This window comes from Trichosurus vulpecula, chromosome 1 (assembly GCF_011100635.1).
Source record: "Trichosurus vulpecula isolate mTriVul1 chromosome 1, mTriVul1.pri, whole genome shotgun sequence".
NCBI lineage: Eukaryota > Metazoa > Chordata > Mammalia > Diprotodontia > Phalangeridae > Trichosurus > Trichosurus vulpecula.
Window position 1 is genome coordinate 83,733,011 of NC_050573.1, and position 21,948 is coordinate 83,754,958.

At 39.7% G+C, this 21,948-nt stretch overlaps 1 protein-coding gene across 1 annotated transcript in view; it reads left to right on the top strand.

Moving 5' to 3' along the window:
- The first annotated feature begins 365 nt into the window (after positions 1 to 365).
- The window catches only part of LOC118856194 (zinc finger protein 850-like), a 39,069-nt gene continuing 17,486 nt past the window's right edge, over positions 366 to 21,948 (top strand). Inside the window, exons 1-4 of the mRNA XM_036766340.1 lie at positions 366 to 515; positions 1,363 to 1,479; positions 4,680 to 6,236; positions 16,794 to 16,828. Of these exons, the coding sequence (XP_036622235.1) occupies positions 398 to 515; positions 1,363 to 1,479; positions 4,680 to 6,236; positions 16,794 to 16,828 (1,827 nt within the window). The 5' untranslated portion in view covers positions 366 to 397. The remainder of the gene's footprint in view (positions 516 to 1,362; positions 1,480 to 4,679; positions 6,237 to 16,793; positions 16,829 to 21,948) is intronic.

Below are 21,948 nucleotides of genomic sequence, written 5' to 3' on the forward strand. Positions count from 1 at the left end.
TTTGAAGTCTCTACATATGAGGGCAGTGGCCGAGCCAGGTACTGAGCTCCATGAAAAAAGAGGGAGAGATACCTAGAAGAGTGGTAGATTGGTTGCAGCAATGTGGCTCTCAGCCGTGGGATTTAGACAGGGAGGACTTTAGAAGAGAAGATGTTACCTGGCTACAGGTATTCAAGCATGCAGGTATCCTGTCCTTGAGAAATTAGGCAGCCTTTATACAGCCAGGATTGCTAACTCAGACCTATCAAGCAGTGGTGAAAGCTGCCTGTATACATGCACGGTTTCCTTTCTCCTTCCTCCAAAATCACTGAACCTGCCCCCTATGCCAGTCTGTCTGCCATAGAGGCCTGGGGATTGTCTCTGAGGAAGCAGGAATGTGTTGTTTCAGGAAACAGTGATGTTTGACGATGTGGCTGTGTATTTCACAAGGAAGGAGTGGATGTGCCTGGACTCTCCTCAGAGGGCTCTCTATAGAGATGTCATGCTGGAGAATTATGGGAACCTGGTCTGCCTGGGTAAGGTCACTCTCTGGAATCTGCCCCATTCCCCCTGGGGTTTTCTAACTTTCCCATTTTTCAAAGGTTGTTAGGTTGTTGAGTAGCTCTACTAAGCTGTGACTTGGGGTTCAGAGCTCCTTTATCCCTTTTGTACTCAGGGATGAATGTTTTTGCTTCCTGGGACATCTGTTCCTTCTGAAGGGGCTTCCTTGTGCTAGGCACGAGGCTCCCATTTTCTTGTCCTCTGAACTCTCAGTAGGAGATCCTATTCTATGGGGAACTTATAAAACTTCCATCGGGGAAAGGCATAAACATTTAAGTGGCACCTACTATGTGTTGGGCACTATGTAAAGTACTTTACAAATATCTCATTTAATCCTCACAACCACCCTGTGAGGTAGGTGCTGTTATTGTCCTCGTTCTATAGTTGAGGGAACTGAAGCAAGTAGAGGTTAAGTGACTTGCCCAAGGTCACACAGTGAGTAAGTGTCTGAGGCCAGATTGGAACTCAGTTTTTCCTGACTGTGGGCCCAGTTGTACCACCTAGCTGCCATAAGTGTTAGGCTTTTGTCAGAGCATAAATTCTTGGGTTTGGGGGATAATATGCTCATTAGTGAACGTTTCCTATATTCTCAGCATGTGGGAACCAACAGTTCTTATCTTCTGTCTGTCCCCAGATGCTCAGCTCCTTTGCTGATCTTGCCCTTCCCGAGTATTGTCTCTTCAGAAAACTTAGCTTTGCTGTCTTCTCATCATAGCCTCTTTTGACGTTCCCTTGTAGATCAGAGGACTAGGACTGAGCCTTGAGAATACTTTGAGTTCCCACAACACAAACCAACCCATACCTTTCCTTTATCACAAGCAGGATTTTCAGTCTCCAAACCAGACCTGATTTTCCAGCTGGAACAAGGAGAAGAACCATGGGACCTGGAACTGCAGGTTACTGAGGAAAGAGAAGACACCCGGAAAGACTCGAAAAGAGGTGAGAGAGAGAGAGAGAAAGAGAGACAGAGAGAGAGAGAGAGAGAGAGAGAGAGAGAGAGAGAGAGAGAGAGAGAGAGAAAGTGTGTGTGTCAGTGGGAGTTATGTCATCATCTTCCAAAATAGTCATACTTGCTTTGGAAAAAAGTTGAGGAGTAAAAGTAAAGAAAATAATGGGAAGTGGCCTTGAGTAATTATAGAAGAATACAATATACAGAAATATGTATAAGAGAAATACAGATATCCAGGGAACTTAGGAGGGATTTCACAAAAGAATCATACAGACCAGGAATGCATAAATTAATAGTACATTATTATAGTATGTTTTAACTCACACAAAGGTAAACTCACGGCTGAAAATGAAATTCTTGACAACTGGAGAATGGAAGATAAAAGGGCAACAAGGGAGGGATATATACCTAGTATGGTTATTGGGACACTGGGTAGGTCAGTCTTTGGATCACGGGCTAATAAGTCAGGGTGCCTCAGTGCTAGTTCTGCAGGAAGGCTTCTTTGGACTTGGCACATCCAGTTCCACTGAGGTCGCCATTACCTCTATTTGGTATAGGATGCCTGAGTTATAGTGCTTTTATACCAGGATAGCTCAATGATGCAGCTGAAGGTAATGAGTTTTTTGGGGAAGGAGGGAATTCTTACTGAGGTGAGTCCCTTTTGTTTTCTGTCTGTATTGTCACAGGTTGGAAGTTGATGGGTACTGGCTATTGCAAGAGGCTCTAGTTGAATCAAATAGGAAGTATAAGCATAGAGTATGAAAATTTCCAGGAAAGGGCAGAGTGTTAGGTAGGAATTTTCCAGCTGGCTGCAAGTATGTTTCATGGGTCTCACAGAGAAGCCTATAGATTCTAGGAATTTGGGGCCAGCACCTAGGGCACTTTGAAGCAACTGGGTGGCTCAGTGGATAGAGCGCTGGGCCTGCAGTTAGGAAGACCTGTGTTCAAATCCAGCCTCAGACACTTACTATCTTTGTGATCCTGGCGAAGTCACTTAACTTCTGTTTGTCTTAATCCACTGGAGAAGGAAGTGGCAAACCACTCCATTATCTGCCAAGAAAACTCCATGGACAGTATGGTCCGTGGGGTTATGAAGACTTGGACACGACTGAATGACTGAAAACAACAACACTAGGGTACCCTGGAAGAGATTTGTGATTACAAGGGACTTTAGCTATTAATCACAGAGGTGGTAGGAACATAGAGATCATTCAATCCAACTTCTTCATTTTATGCATGAAGAAACTGAGTGCCTGCTATGTGATAGTCACTTGAGGGGCACACAGAATTTAGGTAAGACAGTTCCTGCTCTCCCAGAGTTCATAGTCTTGTAGTAGTGAGTTAAGGTACATATATGACTATAAGACATAGTATACTGAGAACAAAGAGAGATGCAAAACAAAGTACTAGGTGAAGTCCAAGTAGGAAGGCAGATGGGGAATCAGGAAAGGCTTAATGAAGGAAGTGGCATTGGAGTGGGGCTTGATAGGTGAATAGAACTTGAGCAAGTAAGGTAGGGTTGGAAGGACATTTTAGCCTGAGGGAACATTGTGAATAAAAGAACCAAGATGGAAAAGCTCAGGACTTGTCTGTGGAATAGAGGATAATCCAGTTTGGAGAATAGAGTGCATAATGGGAAATACTCTGAATTTCTGTTGGAAAGGTAGGCATTGGATTGTAGAGGACCTTTAAAGTCAAGCAAAGGAGTTTGAAAACAGTTAATAAGTACCTACTATGGAGAAACAGCATGGTGTAGTGGAGAGAGGGCCAGCTTTGGAATCAAGAGGATCTAGGTTCAAGTGTTGCCTCTAATTGCTGTTGCTATGTGACCCTGGGCAGATCAATTAATCAATCAAATAAACATTTATTAAGTGCCTGCTATGTGCCAAGCACTGTATTCAGTGCCCCAGGCAACTCTTCAGGACAGTGATGTCAAAGGAACATGTGGCCAAAGGAAAACAATCATATTTCTTAAGATTATGCTATATAGTGAGAAGAATAAAGGACCGAGGATAAAGCTATGAGGAGGTCCTACTCTCAAAGAAAGTGGCTTGATACAGTTCTTCTAAAAATTCTCTTGGACTGGTAAAGGGGTAGGATGTAAACCATTTGAGGCAGTATCTAAGGGGCTTAGGTCAGAAATGTTGCTGAGAAAAAAGCCCTGAGCATTAGGTATCAGTAGCAACTGAACAATTAAGGAGGATGCGAAGGGAGAAGGGTCACTTAGAATTGTCAGGAGGCTTTTGGTGATTGTAAGAAATCTGTCGTTCTTTATGTTATCTCACAAGTCAGATTGGAGAGAGTCCAATAGAGAAGACCTCAGAGGAGAAGAAATTATATCAAGTGCTGGTTATATATCCAGTGTTAGATTCTTTAGCAAGATATGGTTCTGATTGTAGGCTGAGGAGAAGCAATCTAAGGGAGTGAATTGTTATAGGAAGAGAGTCTGTAACATGGTGGAAGGGAATGGCTCTGAGAACAAAGGGAGGCACTATTCCCATTGTCAGTGATGTGAGAAAAGTTGATATGACTAGGGAAAGGGCTACCTTGTCATTGGTTTTCCCTCAAGGGCTCCTGTTAGAATGAGAAGTTGACACAGCATATCTCAGGAGTACCCAGGTGATGAGCACAATGGAACCAGTTGGAAGGAGCTCTTTACTTTGTGTTTAACTCTTGCTCCCTGCAATGGTTTCTCTGGCTTAATCTGTCATTCATACCTGCTCAGGATGTCACTTCTTCATCTCCTCAACATTTGCCTAGCCCCTACTCTGTAAATCTCCTGTCTGTCTAGCCCCATTTTGCCTCTTTTGCTTCTTGTTCATTCACTAAGCTTCTTGCTAATCATGAGCTCCTCTGCCTTGTCTGTCCCTTGGTTAAACCTCCCACCCTTCTCAACTGGCTCTCCTTATCTGTTCCCTTTGCCTCTAATATAGATTAAATAAGATTAAAACATTTAGTAAGCAGTTACAATGTGCCAGGCACTGTGCTGAGTATAGAGTATTTCCCCAAGAATTCATTCTTCCATGTCACCCAGCCCTTACTTACCACTTCCTTTCTCCTTCTAGCTTTTGAAGACAATTTTGAGGGTTATCAAAGCCATCTACTTCTCTTAGACCTTATTTCGATGATTATATTCTTCTAGAAGTTGCCTTTCTCCCAGTACAGAAAACATTTTTGTTTATTGTTTCAGATTCTGAGATAGGTACTGAAAACAAGACATCTTATAAAAAAGAGGATATATCAGAAGATATAGAATCTCCTGGAGGGACTTCAGAAATACCTTTAAAAGATGCTCCTCAAGAACCTGTTTTTGGAGAAATTTGTGCATTTGGGGGAAAGTTAGAAAATAATCAGGGAAATTCTACTGAGGTGATGCTGGAGAGATCTTTTGTCCAGGAGAAAGGTTTCAGGAAAGTGACTATAAACCACAACAAAACCTCCACTGATGAAAAAAATCTGGAATGTGGTGATTTTGGGAGAAACTTTGGTCTAAATCCAAGTTTCATTTTACACCGGAGTGATGCTATGGGAGAGCAAACCCATGGATGTGATACCTGTGGCAAAACTTTCAAATACAATTCAGATCTTATTCGACATCAGAGGATTCATACTGGAGAGAAACCTTATGGGTGTGATGAATGTGGAAAAGTCTTTAATCTCAATTCAGAACTCATTCGACACCAGAGAATTCATACCGGAGAGAAACCTTATAAATGTAAGGATTGTTGGAAGGGCTTCAGTCAGAGCTCTAATCTTATTAGACATCAAAGAATTCATACTGGAGAGAAACCTTATGAATGTAATGAATGTGGGAAAGGATTTGTCTGTAGCTCAGGACTTATGCAGCATCAGAGCATTCACACTGGAGAGAAACCCTATGGATGTGATGAATGTGGAAAAGCCTTCAGTCTAAACTCACGACTTATTCGACATCAAAGGACTCACACTGGAGAGAAACCATATAAATGTGATGAATGTGGTAATGCTTTCAATCTAAATTCGGAACTTATTCGACATCAGCGAACTCACACAGGAGAGAAACCATATAAATGTAATGAATGTTATAAGGCTTTCAGTCAGAGGGCGAATCTTATTCAACATCAAAGAGTCCATACTGGAGAGAAACCCTATGAGTGTCTTGAATGTGGGAAAAGCTTTAGCTGCAGCTCACACCTTATTCAGCATCAAAGAATCCATACTGGAGAGAAACCATATGAGTGTGATAAATGTGGTAAAGCTTTCAGTCAAAGCTCACACCTTATTTTACACCAGAGAGCGCATAATGGAGAGAAACCTTATAAATGCCATGAATGTGGGAAAGACTTCAGTTGGAGCTCACAACTTATTCAGCATCAGAGAGCCCATACTGGAGAAAAACCCTATGGGTGTGATGAATGTGGTAAAGCCTTCAGTGTCAATTCACAACTTATTCGTCATCAGAGAACTCATACTGGAGAGAAACCCTATAAATGTAATGTTTGTGAGAAAGCTTTTACTCAGAGTTCCCACCTCATTCAACATCAAAGTATTCATATGGAAGAGAAACCTTATGAATGTGTTGAATGTGGGAAAGGTTTTAGTCAGAGCTCACAACTAACTGTACATCAGAGAATTCACACTGGGGAAAAACTCTATGAATGCGCTGAATGTGGGAAAGCCTTCAGTAGGAGTTCATCCCTTATTCAACATGAGAAAATTCATACTGGAGAAAAACCGTATAGTTGTCAGGAGTGTGGAAAAGCCTTCAGTCAGAGCTCACAGCTTACTAAGCATCAGAAAATTCATACCTGAGAGAAAATGATTATGAACGTAGAAATACTTTTAAAGGAGAGCATTTCTATAGGAGAGGAAATTATATGGACATAACACATATGGCAGAGCCTTTGGTGTCACTTCACCCTCATCCAATGTATTTTCTCACCAGTCATCATCCAGTGAATATTCTTTTCAGAAGGTGATGAATTTGAGAGATGTTAAGGATGTAGGATGTAAGGAATGTAGGGGGCTTGGCAATTAATTAGATACAAGTGGCAAGGGAGAAGAAACAGTCCTCACTGGTTTTTAGACCTGGCTATTTGGAAGAATGGTGGTATCCTCAACAGAAATGGAGAAGTTTGTAGAAGGGATAGATTTGTGGGGAAAAGATAATTGAGATCTCTTTCAGAAATGTTGAGTTTGAGATGCCTAAGAGACATCTAGTTGGAAATGTCCAATAGATAGTTAGTTATTGATTCAAGAATAGAGCTCAGTAGAGATTAGGACTAGATGTGTAGAGCTGAGAGTCATTTGCGTAGGGATGATAATTGAATCCACGATAGCTGATGAGACCTTCAATTCAACAAACATTTATTAATATCTGCAGTGAACAACGCACTGGCTAAATAGCTTTCAAGGAGATAAACATTCATCTGCCAGAATGGAGGCATACAATATACACAAATATTCAAGATAATATTAAGAGATACTGGGAACTCACAACTGGAAGGGATCAAGGAAGTTTTCATTAGAGAGAAGGCACCTTTGTCAAACCTTAAAGAAAGGCAAGGATTCAAAGAAGTGAGGGAGGATAAGGAGGAAGTTTGTCCTAAGTATGGGGAATGGCCTATGGCTTCCTTCTCTGTTAGGAAGGAAAGAAATGCAGGGAATAGAAGGTACCAGTGCCTCTGACTTGTGATTATCCATCCTTGGGGCCTAATAAAGTTTATTTCTCCAGGATGAAAGAAAAAAAAAAGGGTGGGAGATGAAGTATCAAGATTGAAGAGTTCTTAATAGTCCTTACAAGACAATGATTGTAAGGAAAGTTTTAGTCAGAAATGTTGAATCTCTGTAAGAGTGGAAGGTCTTCACAACTCAGGACTGTCTATTTAGAATTTGTTAAGACCAGATTAATAACGCATCGTTTCTCTGGGCCTACCTGCATGGAACTGAAACAGTTTTGTTGGGGAGAAAATATTCACATTTAAAAGTGTTATTGTTAAGATGGAATTTTTTACCTGTTGTGGAATTAATTCAATTCTAAGTATTTTGCTGGACTCCTAGTCCTGGTTGTAGCATTTAAAGATGAAACAGAGTTAATCTCTCCTCTATGTAGTGACTTAACAGTTAAAAAGAGATATTCAGAACCCACTGAAGGATTGTGAAGTGCCTACCACTTCATAGCTACCAGTTCTCCTCACCTTTCTCTAAGACTTGTTCTGCATGACCCTAGAGGGCATAATTGTGAACAGGAGGAAGCTCAAATTTCAGCTTAAGGAAAAACTCCCCAATGGTCAGGGCCTTCCAAAGATGGAATACAGTACCTTGGTAGGTAGCGAGTTCCCCTTTGCTCAAGGTTTCCAAGAAGTCAGAGTCCTGTTTGTTGGAGATAGTGTAATTAATAGTTCTTGTTCAGGTATAGGCTGGAGAAAATGTTCTCTGAGGTTCTTTCCAATTCTCCTATTTTTCTGGTTCTTTGAAACTTCTGAATCTTTTTTCTTAGTTGTGTTATTTTATAGGGAGCTCCATTAGACTTTCTAGGCAGGGCTCATTGGCATGGTTAAGGTGGGGAGAGTGAAGGGAAATGCAGCTCTGTGACAGAAAGATGGAACTCAGTTCGGGCCTCCATTCTGCCCTCTTCCTTCCCTTCCTCTCCCCTTGCAGGATAGCAGAACCTATTTAGGAAGAAAATTCACAGGTTCCTAGCTTGTTAGTGAAGCTCTCTCATCTTAGTGATCATCCAGTCAAACCATTTATTTTACAAATGGGAAGCTAAGGGCTGAGGGAAAGCCCTGGCTGAAATGTCATGGCTGACCCGAACATGCCCCAGAATACTTGCTTGAAGAGCTTCCATTTTCCAGGTAAATTAAGCAGGCGTCAAAAGCATGAAGGGTAACTCCTATTTCTCTAACACTTTAAGGACCTCCTAGTGTAGTCCATTACAACTCTAAAACAAGGAGTCCAAGCATCTTTATTTTTTTTATTTTTTAAATAGATGAGCAAACTATGACTTAGAGAGGTCAAGGGACTTAGATTTAGATGATGTCCCTAGCCTTCATCAGCTCTAACATTTTTTTTTGTATTCAAACTACGTAAATAGAAGAGCTGAGATAAAACTCAGAACTCCTGACTTCAAAGTCTAGGGTTTTTTCTACTAAGGTTACCTTTAGTGCAGAGACTTTCCTTAAAACCTTCCCTTTGGTGCTGTCTTGCTCTTGTGAGGTTTTGCCTCTTTTCTTCAGTTTCTTCATTCATTTGACAAATATCTAAGTGTAATCTTGGCACTCAGGGACACAGAGATGAATTATATATAGTGTTTGCTTTCAAGTAGCATGTAGTCTAATAGGGGAGATAAGACCTATATGAAGCTTTCTAGCTAATAGAATACAACATGAATACCAAGTGAATGTATTGTAGAATACAGACCACTTTCTGGTTAGCGGGTCAGACTGCTCAAGGTTTTTATTAGACAACTAACTATTTGTGGAACAGTCTCTTTAAAAGATATCTACCAATAAAAGAGAAGATTTTTTTCCATGCATGTGAGTGACATATTTGGAGGGGTCCAGACTTTCCTGGGAATCAAAATTGGAACATCTTTTGGGTGCTGAAACAAGAAGAAGAGAACCAGCAGCTGCTAAGCCACCATATGACCTCTACCTTAAGGGTCAATGGAGTTGCTTATGTTAAGTGGTTCTTATACAGCATTCAGTATAAAATCTTTTAGGTTAGGATAGTCCAGATTTTCTGTGGTAAAGAACTACTTTTAATTTATTCCCCAGAGACTTACTGATTACTGGGGAGAGTGAAGTACTGGGGATTAAGTTGTTGAGAGGGAATTCTTTGGAGGAGGGAACAAGGGCAGCATTGATTCAGACTTGCAGGTAGGAGAGTTGCTTTGAAGGCTTCTGGCTGCACCTTTATTTGCTGCAAACATGCCCTGTATTCTCAAAATTTTGCTTAGAATGTCCACCCTTATATTCTTTGCAGTGTCATAGATTTAAACTGGAATAAACCTCATCTGGTCAAACCCCTCATTTTACAGATGAGGAAGTCGAACCCTATAAAGGTTTGCTAAAGTCATGCAGGTGGTAAATGTGTGACTCAAATATTCTGACTCCATACTGTATCCAATTTAAGTTGCTTGGAAGTAGGGTCCAAGTACTCAGAGATTAGGAGATGAGTTGTTGTGATACTTGTAAGCTGGATTTGCCTCTTTCTCTGCCATCTTAGTATGAAGTTCCTTTATTTTTCTTCAGAATTATGAAAGATCCTGGCTTCCCAGTTAGAAGCAGACACAGTAAGGATCCACAGTAGTTCTCCATGTTCATTTTTGTAAAATTAAATTTTTTCCCCAATCAATGAAAATCTATCTTCTTTCCTTTTCATTCCTCCTTCCCTCTCCCACTAGTAAGAAAGAAAAGCAAAACCCCATTGGCCATATTTAAAATAAAACATCATTCTGCATTCTGAGTGCCATACCTCGCTATCAGGAGGTGGGTAGCATGTTTCATCATTAGTCCTCTGGAATCATGGTTGGTCATTATACTATTGGTTGGTCATATATATATTCCTAAGTCTTTCAAAGTTGCCTTTACAACATTGTTGTCTTTGTATAAATTGTTCTCCCCAGGTTTCTCTGAAATTATTCCTTTCATCATTTCTTACAGCACAATAGTATTCCATCACATTCCTATACTATAACTTGTTGTAGTAGCAATTTAGATTTGAAGATGATATACTTGTTCAGCCATTCCTCACTTGATGTGCACTCCCTTCAGATCTCAATTCTTTGCCACTGCGAAAAGAGCTGTTATAAATGTTTTCATATATCCTTAGAGATTGTTTTGCTTAGATTAATCCCTCCCTTAATCTACTCTTCCTTTACTTCGTAAACAAATGTGTCTGTGTGTCGTATTTTCTTCCTTCTTTTGACCAATTCAAGTGAGAGTGAGGTTCAGGTGTATTACTTTTCCCTTCCCTTCCCTTTCCATTCTTCTTTTAAGATCATCAAGATATAACAGAATCACTTTCAGTCCCTCTGTCTGGTTAGACTCTCTTTTTTCCCCTTGATGATAATAGGGTTGAGGGTTTACACATTTATCATCTCTCCGTATTAGAATATAAACAGTTTATCCTTGTTTAGTCCCTTATTATTGTTAACATTTACTGTTTTATATTTCTCTTGACTCCTGTGTTTGAACTTCTAAATTTTTATGTAGCTTTGTCTTTTTATCAGGAATACTTGGAAGTCCTCTATTTCATTAAAGATCTATTTTTCAACTTGAAGGATTATACTCAGTTGTACAGGATAAGTTATTCTTGGTTGTAAGTCTTGAATTTTTACACTCTTGAATATCATATCCCAAGCTCTCTGCTTCTTTTTAGTGGTAGCTGCTAAATCATGTGTGATCCTGATTGTGACTCTTAAGTACATTGAATTCTTTCTTTCTGGGTGCTTGCTGTATTTTTTTCCTTTGATTTGGAAGCTCTGGATTTTGACTATGATGTTCTTGGCAGTTTTCGTTTTGGAGTTTCAGAAAGTGACCAATGGTTTTGTTTTATTTTTTTTTCCTATTTCCACTTTGCCCTCTGGTTCTAAGAAGTCTGGGCACTTTTATAATTTCCTATAATGTCAACCTTACAAAGCACACTCAGAACCTATATAGATACAAGACATCTAGGCCCTTTTTTTGGTCATGACTTTCAGGTATTCCAGGGATTCTTAAATTATGTCTCGATCTGTGTTGCTATGAGATATCTTATATTTTCTTTGACTCTTTCAGTTACTTGACTTTATTTTAATTTTTCTCATTGTCTCATGAAGTCACTGTTTTCTGTTTGATTGACTCTAATTTTCAAGGAGTTTGTTGCTTGGGTAAGGTTTTGTACCTCTTGTACCAAACTATTAATTCCCTTTCTAATTCTATAGCTCTCACTTATTTTCTAATTTTTTTTCTAGCACTCTTATTTCATATATTAAAAAAAAATTTCTTTAAACTCTTAAGAAACTTACTTTCAGGATTTCTAGTTGAATTTATGCCTAAGCTATGTCTTTCTTTGAGGCCTTGCTTGTAATGTTTAGGAGTCAATCTCTTCTTCAGGGTTTATATCTTGAGCATCCTTATCACCATAATTGTTTTTTACAGTGGGATTCTTCCCCCCCCCCATTTTTCTAGCATACTCCCTGACTTTGGACTTTATATTAGGATTGATCTCTGCATATTTCTGGAGGGACTGTCTGGGCTGTGCTTGTGTCCTCTAGAATCCTTCTTTTCGTTTCTTAGAATACTGAATGTTGTGTTATTCTAGGATTTCAGGGACATCTCAGGCAGGAGACTGGCTAGCTTTTTGTGCTAAAAATTCTATTGCCACACTTCTGGTCTGAGTTCTGCAGTTTCTGGACCTGAGCATCACACCTGTGGACTTGCGCCTCATTGGAGTTCCAGTAAATTGTTTCTGGTTTCAGCCACTATTAGCTAGCTGGATAGCCATGCAGATTCATAATGACTGCACTGGAGGCTTTATTTTGGTCTGGGATTTTGTCCTATTTATTCCACTGTAGTCTTTAGCCTAGCTTGGAGGCTGGGACTGAGATGCTGCTCTGCTCCTTGACCACAACCTTTTCTTTATCAACCTCTCATTCTGCCTTCTAAATCTATTCTTATTTCTCACTATAACTTCCAGTTCTCACACTCCTACCTGTTCTTCTCTGGCCTTACTTTTCAAAGTCTTGATGAGTACAACTACACATTAGCTACCTTGGCCTTTCTTCCCACCTTCCTTGATTACCAGTTCTGTTTTGCCAAACTCCCAACCCGATGTTACCCTCATCATCTGCTGTTATTATTCTTACTCAGGAGAAAGTCAAACAACTGTATCCTAGAAACTGTTTATCTGATCTCAGTTGGGTCCTCAGTATAGTACTTTTACTTCTCCCTGATTGATGATAATACTTTCTTCAGCAGCTATTCCAAACCCTTTTCTCCAGATCTATACCACTTCTGTCCCCTACCTCTCAATGGAGGGCTGTGCCTCATATTTTACTGAGAAAATAGAGGCCATATTCCTCCTGCCCTCAACATCTCAAAATCCTTCTTCATTAGCCTTTATTCTGTCCTTATTTGCTATGATGTAGGTGATGCTTCTAGTCTTTGATGAAGAGGTGTGCCCCTCCTAAGTATAGCTAACCCCACCCATTCATGCTTTTGATCTCATCCCTACTTTTCTCATCGGGGAGTTCAATCCTTTATTTCTCTTACCTTCAGTGTCTCCATATCCACTGGCAGATCTCCTTTATCCTTAAAAATCTTCACATGACCCTGCCATTCCCTAAAGCTATTGTCCTATATCTCTTCTTCCCTTCACAGCCAGACTCCTAGAAAAGGCTGTCTGTACTCATTGCCTCCAATTCCTCAACTTCTCATTTCCTGGCAATTTGGCTTCTCATTCTATCCTTCCACTGAGAACGCTCTCTCTATGATTACCAAGAATTTTATTTAAATTTTTTTTTTTACTGATGCCATATGTTTTTTAAAAAATGTATACCACAGTCATTTCTTGATATACTACTATCTCTTCCATCCGCCTCACAAGGATAATTCAAATTAAGCAAACAGTTAACATAATCATATTAGAGCACTGGGTCTGGAGACAAGAAGACATGAGTTCAAATCTGGCCTCAGACATTTAACTAGCTGTGTGACCCTGGGAAAATCACTAAACTTCTGCTTGTCTCAGTTTCCTCATCTGTAAGATGGGGATAATAATAGCTCCTACCTCCCAGGATTGTTGTATAAAGTGCTTAGCACACTTGGTACATAGTAAGCACTATATAAACATTAGATATTCTTATTATTAATTAAACAATGCAAAAAACCTTTGACAAGGCACATCACTCATTTATTTAGTGTTTACTAATAATATTAACAATACTATTTAAAAAATAGTGTGGTGGTCATGGTTGTTCAGCCACTCCTATTTTACCCTCACGCTACTATGGGCACTTTCCCCAGATGTGTTTCTCAAGAATAAATGCTCTTCCATTCTGGGAAGCAGTAACAAGGAATCTATAATGTTCTTTATCATTTTGTTACCTGCAAGTTCCCAGTCAGAGATAATGCTTCTGGCAAAACACTTCTTTATTAGATCTTTCTCTGTATTTCTTCTCTGGGGGATGTTTCTCTCAGAGTTGCTTCCTACCAACTGTAATTCTAATAAATATACTCCACTCTTTATATAGAAACATAGAGCATAGTTCCTGGCACATAGTGGGCACTTAATAAATGTTTATTGACTGACAAAGTAAACATTTAAAACAAAGGTAACAGACTTCCCCCATATGCCCAGAAGAAAAGGCTTCAGGTTCTCATGAAGAAGCTCAAGAGGAAAAAGGAGGTAAAGGGTTATCATCTTGGTCATCTGTAATTGGGGTTGGAAGTGTGTTTCATTTATACCAATTCTGTCATGACACAATGAATGTCAGAGTGTCCCAAATAGCCTCTCTCAGTCTCTCTGACTCTGTCTCTTTCTTTATCTCTGAATCCTGACCTCTTTATTTGTGGTAGTTGCCTCTGCCTACACTTCTTGGCTCCATGTGACTTCTTGTAGATTTCTTTTCTCCCTTTCCATGCTTTATTTCTCAGATTCAGTGAAATGACTTTTAAAGGTCATCTATATTGCTTCTTTTTTCTGATTCACTAAAGGTACTACTGTGTCATGAGAGATCACCTTTTAAGATCACCACATCTTGTACAGTTGAAATCTCTACTCCTTTTCTATGATTACATCTTCAGCTTTCAAGGACTACTTCCTTACACTAAAAACAAACAAAAAAAGCAAACTCAACAAAGTATAAGCATAAAAGGATATTTTTTTAAAAAATCTGATTAAAATTATCTAAACCCTAGCGATATATGCAAAATACCAGAATAAAGTAAAGATGTTACCTTTTCCTGCCACAATTTGATACAGTTCTAGAATTGCTAGCAATAACAATAAGACAAGAGAAGAATTAAAAACATAAATAGGCAAAGAGAAAACAAAACTATCCCTGTTGGCAAATAACGTGGTTGTTTACTCAGATAAACCTGGGGAATCAGCTAAGAAAGTAAAACGATACGTTCAGTAAAGTTGTAGACACCGAAATCTCCTCCTGCGCTCCTACAAAAATGGTAACATTTCTGTGTAGCAATAACGAAATCTGGGAGGCAATGATAAAAAGGGAAGTCCAATTCAAAATAATTACAAAATGCATAAAATAACCTGAGAGTCATTCTACCAAGGCACATTTAGTACCTATATAGATATGATTTTTAAGAATCACCGCTTTCAAGAAATAAAGAACCATCAATAATTCTAGTGATATTCAGTGCTTGTGGCAGGGCTGTGCCCATATAATAAAAATGACAATATTACTAAAATTAGTTTACAGGTTTAGTGCTCTCCCACTTAAACTATTAAAGGGATATTTTACAACACTTGACAAAATGATATTAAAACTCATTTGAAGGGGAAAAAAGATCTGGAATGTCAAGGGAAGGAATGAAAGAGGAATAACACTTCCAGACTTCAAACTATATTATAAAGCAATAATCATCAAAATCATTTGATAGGTAGATCACTGGAGCAGACTAGAAAAGGAAGAATAAAAAAATAATTAGATGCAATAACCTAAAGCTGAAAATGAATTACTTCTGAAAGAACTTAGACAAGAATTGCTGGGGAACTGGAAAACAATATGGCAAAAATTAGGTTTAAACTAACATGTTACACCATATACCACAATAAATTCTAGATGAATACATGACCTGATTATTAAAGATCATGCCTTAAAAAAATTAAAAGATAATCAGATCTTTCATAGCCTTTCAAAACTAGAGGGGAGGTAAAGTCTTCAAACAAAAGAAAGAGGCAATTACAAAAGTTAATTTTGCTTGGGTGAAATTTAAAAGCTATTGTATGAACAAAATTGACACAACTAGGATAAGAAGGGAAATGGTCAATTGGAAAATTTTTATTATCAGATATGTCTGATACAAGTACAAGATATAGTAGTTAGCATTTATATAACATTTCAAGTTTTGCAAAGATATGTACATATAGATATGTATGTGTATATATATTATATATATATATGTGTGTGTGCGGATGTATATGTATGTATATAATTTGGAATCTCATTTGATCCTCACAACAACCCTGGGAGGAAGTTGCCATCCTCATCATCATCCCCATTTTGTAGATGAGGAAACTAAAGCAGATGGAGGTAAAGTGACTTGCTCAATTGCGACATGTCAGAGGCCAAATTTGAGTTTAGGTCTTCTGACTCTAGGCGTAGTGCTCAATCCACTGTACCACCTACCCACCTCTGTGAACACCATTAGAAATTAAGGACCAAAGGCCATTCCTCAGTAGATGAGTGGTCAAAGGATATGACCAAACAATTCTCAAAATAATTACAAGCTATTAACAATCATAGGAAAGACTACTCCAAATCACTAATAAGAAAAATACAAATTTAAAAAAAACCTTGAAGTCTTCACCTCATAATAATCAAACTGACAAAGAGGACAAAAGAAAGTAATTATCAATGTTCAAGAGGCTATGGAAAGACAGACACAATAGTTGGTATATCTGTAAATTTGATTGAACCTTCTGGAAAGCAATTTTGTATTAAACAAAAAAGTGACTAAAATGTACATGGCCTTTGACCCAGTGACTCCTAGGCATATACCTCTTCCCTCTTTCTCCCCCTGCTCCAGAAGTCAGTAACAAAATTGCAATCCCAAATGCAATAAAATCTTTGCAGCAACACCTTTTGTGGTATCAAAGAACTGGAAACAAATTAGATGCCCATTGATTAGGAAATGGCTAAGTATACCATAGTAAGTGAATATAACTGTGTTATAAGGAATAATGAATATAATTAATTCAGAAAATCATGGAAATACTAATTTTATTTGATAACAACTGAAGTGAGCAGTACCAGGAAAACAATATGCACAATAACTACAGCAATGTAAATGAAAAGAACAACAACAAAATTACTGCAAAATTATAATGATCATTTTTGGTCCCTGTAATGGCAAGCAGAGTGGGACTTTTTGCTGTTTTTTCTTTTGGAGTGCTTCTCAGCACTAAGGCAATCAGGTGCCTTTGATTGAATCTTGCCTTTGTTTGAATCAGTCATCTTTGAATCAAGAATCCTTGATTGGAAACAGTCTATATCCTCTGAGGTTAGCATTTTGCTTTGGAGCTCATTCATTGGAAGAGCGTTTGTGTGATTTGGCCAGACGAGACTCTGGGTAGCCGTGAAGGAGCCCCAAAGCTTTGAAAACCCAGATGTTGGTGCTTCTCTCTCTGGTAACTCTATATATTGCTATAGTCAGACAGTTAGAAGCCTGTCTGTTGATTTGTGTTATTTTTTCTGTTTGTAACTTCTGTTTATATTTGCTCTGAAGTTCAGGGGGTTGATCTTTTCCCCCCTGAACTAAGTGAATGATATATGTTTGTTTAATTAAAGTGAGATTGTAAACCCCTTAAAGTTGCTTTTCTTAGAAAAGCAGGTTTAGCAGCCCTAGCAGCCCTCCTGTGTGCTGGTGTTCTTGACCTTACACCTCCACGGTCACTGCAAGTAACATTGTTGTTACAGTCCCAAGGAAGAGATATGAAAAGATATCTTCCTGTCCTTCTTTGGAAAAGTGGGGGACCATGGTTGTAGAAGACTGTATACATATAATAATCTGACTTTTTTTTGATATGTTGGTTAGTGGGGGTAATTTTTTTCTTTTTTCTTTTTTTAAATTTGTTATTATAAAGGATGGCTTTCTGGAAGGGGATGAGAGAGACAGTGGGAAATGTAGATCATGTAAAAAGAAAAGACAATATAAAATTCAAATAACATTTTATTTTAAATATATGCGAAAATGATACTTTAAAAAAAGCTTTATTGATATCTTCTCTTTATACCACAGTTGGGTTATATTGACTTTACCACCACCCCTAACACAGTGAGCCTTCCCTTATGACAAAGGAAAACCAACCTACACAGCAACTTGGTCTGAAAATGTTTACGGCCTTCTACACTCATGATGCTCATTTCTTTCCTTTGTTGTTGAGGCAATTGGGGTTGTTACTTGCCCAGGGTCACACAGATAGTAAGTGTCTGAGACAGCATTTGAACTCAGGTTCTCCTGATTCCAGTGCCAGTGTTCTATCTACTGCATCACCTAGATGCCGCCTGCTCATTTCTTTAGTCATTCGATCAAGAAATAAACTATGTTGTCAGGAACTGTGTTAAACAATGGGGGTTCAAATACAATGAATAAAACATTCCTTACTTGCAAGGAACTTACATTCCAGGCCAAAATTAGGCATTAATGGTGTTTGCTGTTTTATGATGGGATTCTGTTTGTAATCTGCATCTTTCTCCTAATGTTTTGCAAATGCATTTGTCTTCTAAATTGCCATTCCATGTTTTTTACTTTTCTAAGTCTTTAGTGCCTGAGATACTTTCTAGGTCCTCTTGTCCTCCTCACTAACGTGAGTGTAAGTTAAACTATTATAAGAAATGGAGATAAGTAAGTTAATAATTTTACCCATATTCACTAACCACTCTTTAGAGTCAACACCTTATTTGAACAAATCAAAATGAAGCTGTTAAAACTGCACGTCTTATCATTATCCTTTTTCTGCATTGGGTTTAAATTTTCTCCTTTGCTCCAATCCTAGTGGCCTGACCAAAAACAAATAGCTGATTCCTAAATTACTACCTTATAGGTAACTTTTCTTATAATGTCTAGTGTTTGCATTTTCATCTCCTTCATCAGTCTCAAATGGTATTCAGGATGTATAGTCGTGAAGTTTATATGTATATTCAGGATGTATAGTCATAAAGTCTATGAGTCTTTGGCTTCTTTAATTTCTGAATCTTGAATCTTATTTTTTTTTAAAGTGCATAATTGATGACTTTTATCTTTGCATCAGTCATTTCAACCTTCCCACAAAAATGAACCCTCCTCTATAACAGACCAGATGGGTGTTTTTGTTTACATTATTGTAGCTATTATGTCTATTGTTTTCCTGGTTCAGCTTACTTCATTATACATTAGTTCACACAAGTCTTTTCATGTTTTTTTTTAATTTCTCTTATTTGTTATTCCTAACGATAAGATTCCATAATTTGTTCAGTTATCCTCCAACCAGTATTTTGCTACAGCAAAGGGAGCTGCTGTGAAAATTCTGATATGTTTGGGATCTTTTTTTTTAGCCTTGCTGTCCTTGGTGTATATGCCCAGCGCTGGGGTTTCTGGGTCAAAGGATATGAACAATTTAATCGCTTTTCTTGCATAATCTCAAATTGATTTCCAGAATATTTGGACAATTCACAGCTCCACCAACACTTCATTAGGGTTATTTTCTGGCAACCCTTTCAAAGCTATTTCTGTCTGTTATTGTATTTGCTAGTTTGCTGGGTGTGAGGTGAAACTTCAGAGGTATTTAATTTTTTAATTTCTCTTTTTAATCTGGAGCAATCTTTCATATGATTTCCGTTGCTTAGCAACTTTTTGGAAAACTGTTCACCACTTATCTAATTGGAAAATGAGCTCAATTGCCAGGTGCAATTTAGTACAGTGCCTAGTACTTAGTAGGCACTTAATAAAAACTCACTGATTAAGTGGCCTTTCCTCAGGCCTCAGAAACTGAGTACAGAATTCAGAAAAACAGATATGAAAGTCTTTGGAAATGTTGGCAGGGGAAGGGTTTAAGAGCAAGGCTGTGAGCCAGGTGCCAAAATCACGGAGAAAGACAGAATTGCCAGGTGTCTGGTGCCTGGAGGTGTGTTCAGAAGTGCCTCCTTAAGAAACACGAAACGAATTTCCAAGGCAACCTGGTTAAACTATCAAGCCAGGATCCACTGCCCGCTCTAGCCTGCTTGCCCATTTACGGTGGTCTGGTTTCTGCCCTCAAATCCAGGCTGAGCACGTGGGGGGGGGGGGTAAGGCGGGGTCCGGAGTTGGGCAGGCACCGGCTACCTCCAATCCCACGCTCGGGGGTCGGGGTAGGGGGGGGTGAGGGGGTGAAGACTGTTTGGCACATGCTGCGGTAGGCGGGGCTCCATTGCTGCCGCGCTGGGTTAGGGTGGGGTGGGACGGAAGGGTCCGCAAGCGGAGCAGCCAACGAGAGGAGGCCTCCTAGTTCCTAGAGCGGCCCGGAAGTGCCCCAGAGGTCGGGCGAGATTGCTCTTTCGTTGGGGGTTAACTCTGTCTGGGTCGTGGTCCCAGGTCCATGTTTCCCTTCCGCAGGTCCTCTCTAAGGGCCTTTCCCGGTGTGGGCCGCCCTTTTGGGCCGCAGCCAAGGGTGAGTCCTGCTCGGGACGGGGCAAGGGGGTTAATGTGGCACCGCGTGCCTGGGAAGGAGCCCAAGCTGGAGTGTGGAGACCCCGGCCCGGCAGAGCCCTATCCCACCGCGGGCCTCGGTTACCTCTTATCCATTCCCAGGGTTTAATGAGCGCCCGCTGTGGGCCAGACCCTGTGCTGGGCGCTGTGAAGTTGTAGAGACAGAAACACTTCTGTTGGGCAGGAAAACCCACGAACACAGAGAAACAAAGAGAAAACACCAACACAAATCGTGATGGGCCTCCTGCTGGAGGGGGCACCAGAGCAGAGTCTTGAAGGAAACTGAAGATCTAAGAGGTGGACATGAGGAGAGACAGCATTTATTCCGTCAGTTTAGCATTAGCCAAGTGTCAATTAGCATTTAGTCATTTAGCACCTATTAGGACTTTCAAGGAGCTCACAGTCTAACGGAGGAGATGACGGGCAAACAACTGTGTATGAGTCAAGATAAATACCGAATGGAGGCAGGAGATGGAACGCCATGTACCAGGAACAATCTGGTAGCGCTCTTGATGGAAAATAGATAAAATGATCTTGGAAAGATAAGCTGGAGGTTTTAAATGCCAAGTAGAAGAGTTTGTATTATATTTTATCCTAGAGGCAGTCGGGAGTCACTGACGAGGTCGGTTTTGTGATTTAGAAATACCAAATTTGTCAGCTTTGTGGGGGGAGGATGGATTGGAGAGGGGAGAGATTTAAGGCAGGGAGACCATTCAAGCAGTTATGATAATCCAGAGGTTGAAGTGGTGAGAATCTGAACTAGGTCAGTAGTTGAGTGAGTGGAGAGAAGGGGATGGTTTAGACTGAGAGATGGGAAGGAGAAATAGAGAAGACTCCTCCACCCCTTGAGGGAAGGATAGGGAGAGTTGAGAGAAGTAGACATGATTCCATGATTCTGGGTATTTGGAAGAATGGTGGTATCTTCAGCAGAAACAGTGGTTAAGACTGGGGAGAGTTTGGGCGTAAAGGTGCTCTGTTTTGGACTTGTTGAATTTGAGATGTCTATGTCATAGCTATTTAGAAATTTCCATTAGGCAGTTGGTGATGCAGGACTGGACCTCAGGAGAGAGACTAGTGCTAGATATATGGATCTGGGAATCATCTGCATAGAAATGATAGTTTAACCCATGGTAGCTCAAAAGAGATTGGACTGGGAAGAAGGCCTAGGTCTAGGAAAGTCCATGTATTGGAAGAACGAAGGATCATTCAGAAGATGATTTAGAGCTGTAAGGGATCTTAGAGATTGTCTAATCCAACTTCCCTTAATTTAAAGATGAGAAAACTAAAGGGGCAGCTTTGTATGTTAGAAAGAGTGCTAGATTTGTAGCCAGAGACCCTAAGACCTGTTTCTGCCACCTACTACTTATGTGACCTTAGACAAGTTACTTAACATCTGTGGGCCTCAATTTCCTTGTTTATTGAATGAGGGGTGGGACTACATTATTTCTGAGGTTCCTTCCAGCTCTAAATTTATAATCCTATTATAGTATGCTCCCTGGGCTGCCTCCCCAACTTGTGCTCATGGGTTGGGTCCCCAGAGGGTTGATGCTATCTTGGGTAGAAAGGGTAACCCTGTGGTTCTGCACTCTTAACAGTATCATTCATGAGCCCCCACCAGTGTGCTTCCATTAAACATCAGTCATAGCTATAGGCTTAGCACAGACATTTACTAATATATTAAACTAACAACACCTACAAAACATTCCCTCCATAAACCTGGGGTGTACTCTCCTATAAATACACAGCACCCGTGGGAAGAGTGGGTCCAAATTTAGAGTACAGTGGTAGTACAGTTTATATGTAGGATACTGCTGTAGCAAAGGCAGTTCACTCCTGGTACTTGAGGTCCTGCATGCCCTTTATCTCTTTGTAGAGTCCTCGTATAGCTCACCTTGGTAATGTCTCTACCCGGCAGTCAGGTTCTCTGCATCTGCTCCTTTCCATAGATGACTGAATGCTGTGACTGATATCTCATTCCTACGAACTGCTTTCTCCTTGTAACTGCCTTTCTTTATCTGTTTCTGTCTGTAATGTGCTTCTGCTCTTTCATTTGTGCCTTGAGCTCTTGAATTGATAGACTCAAAC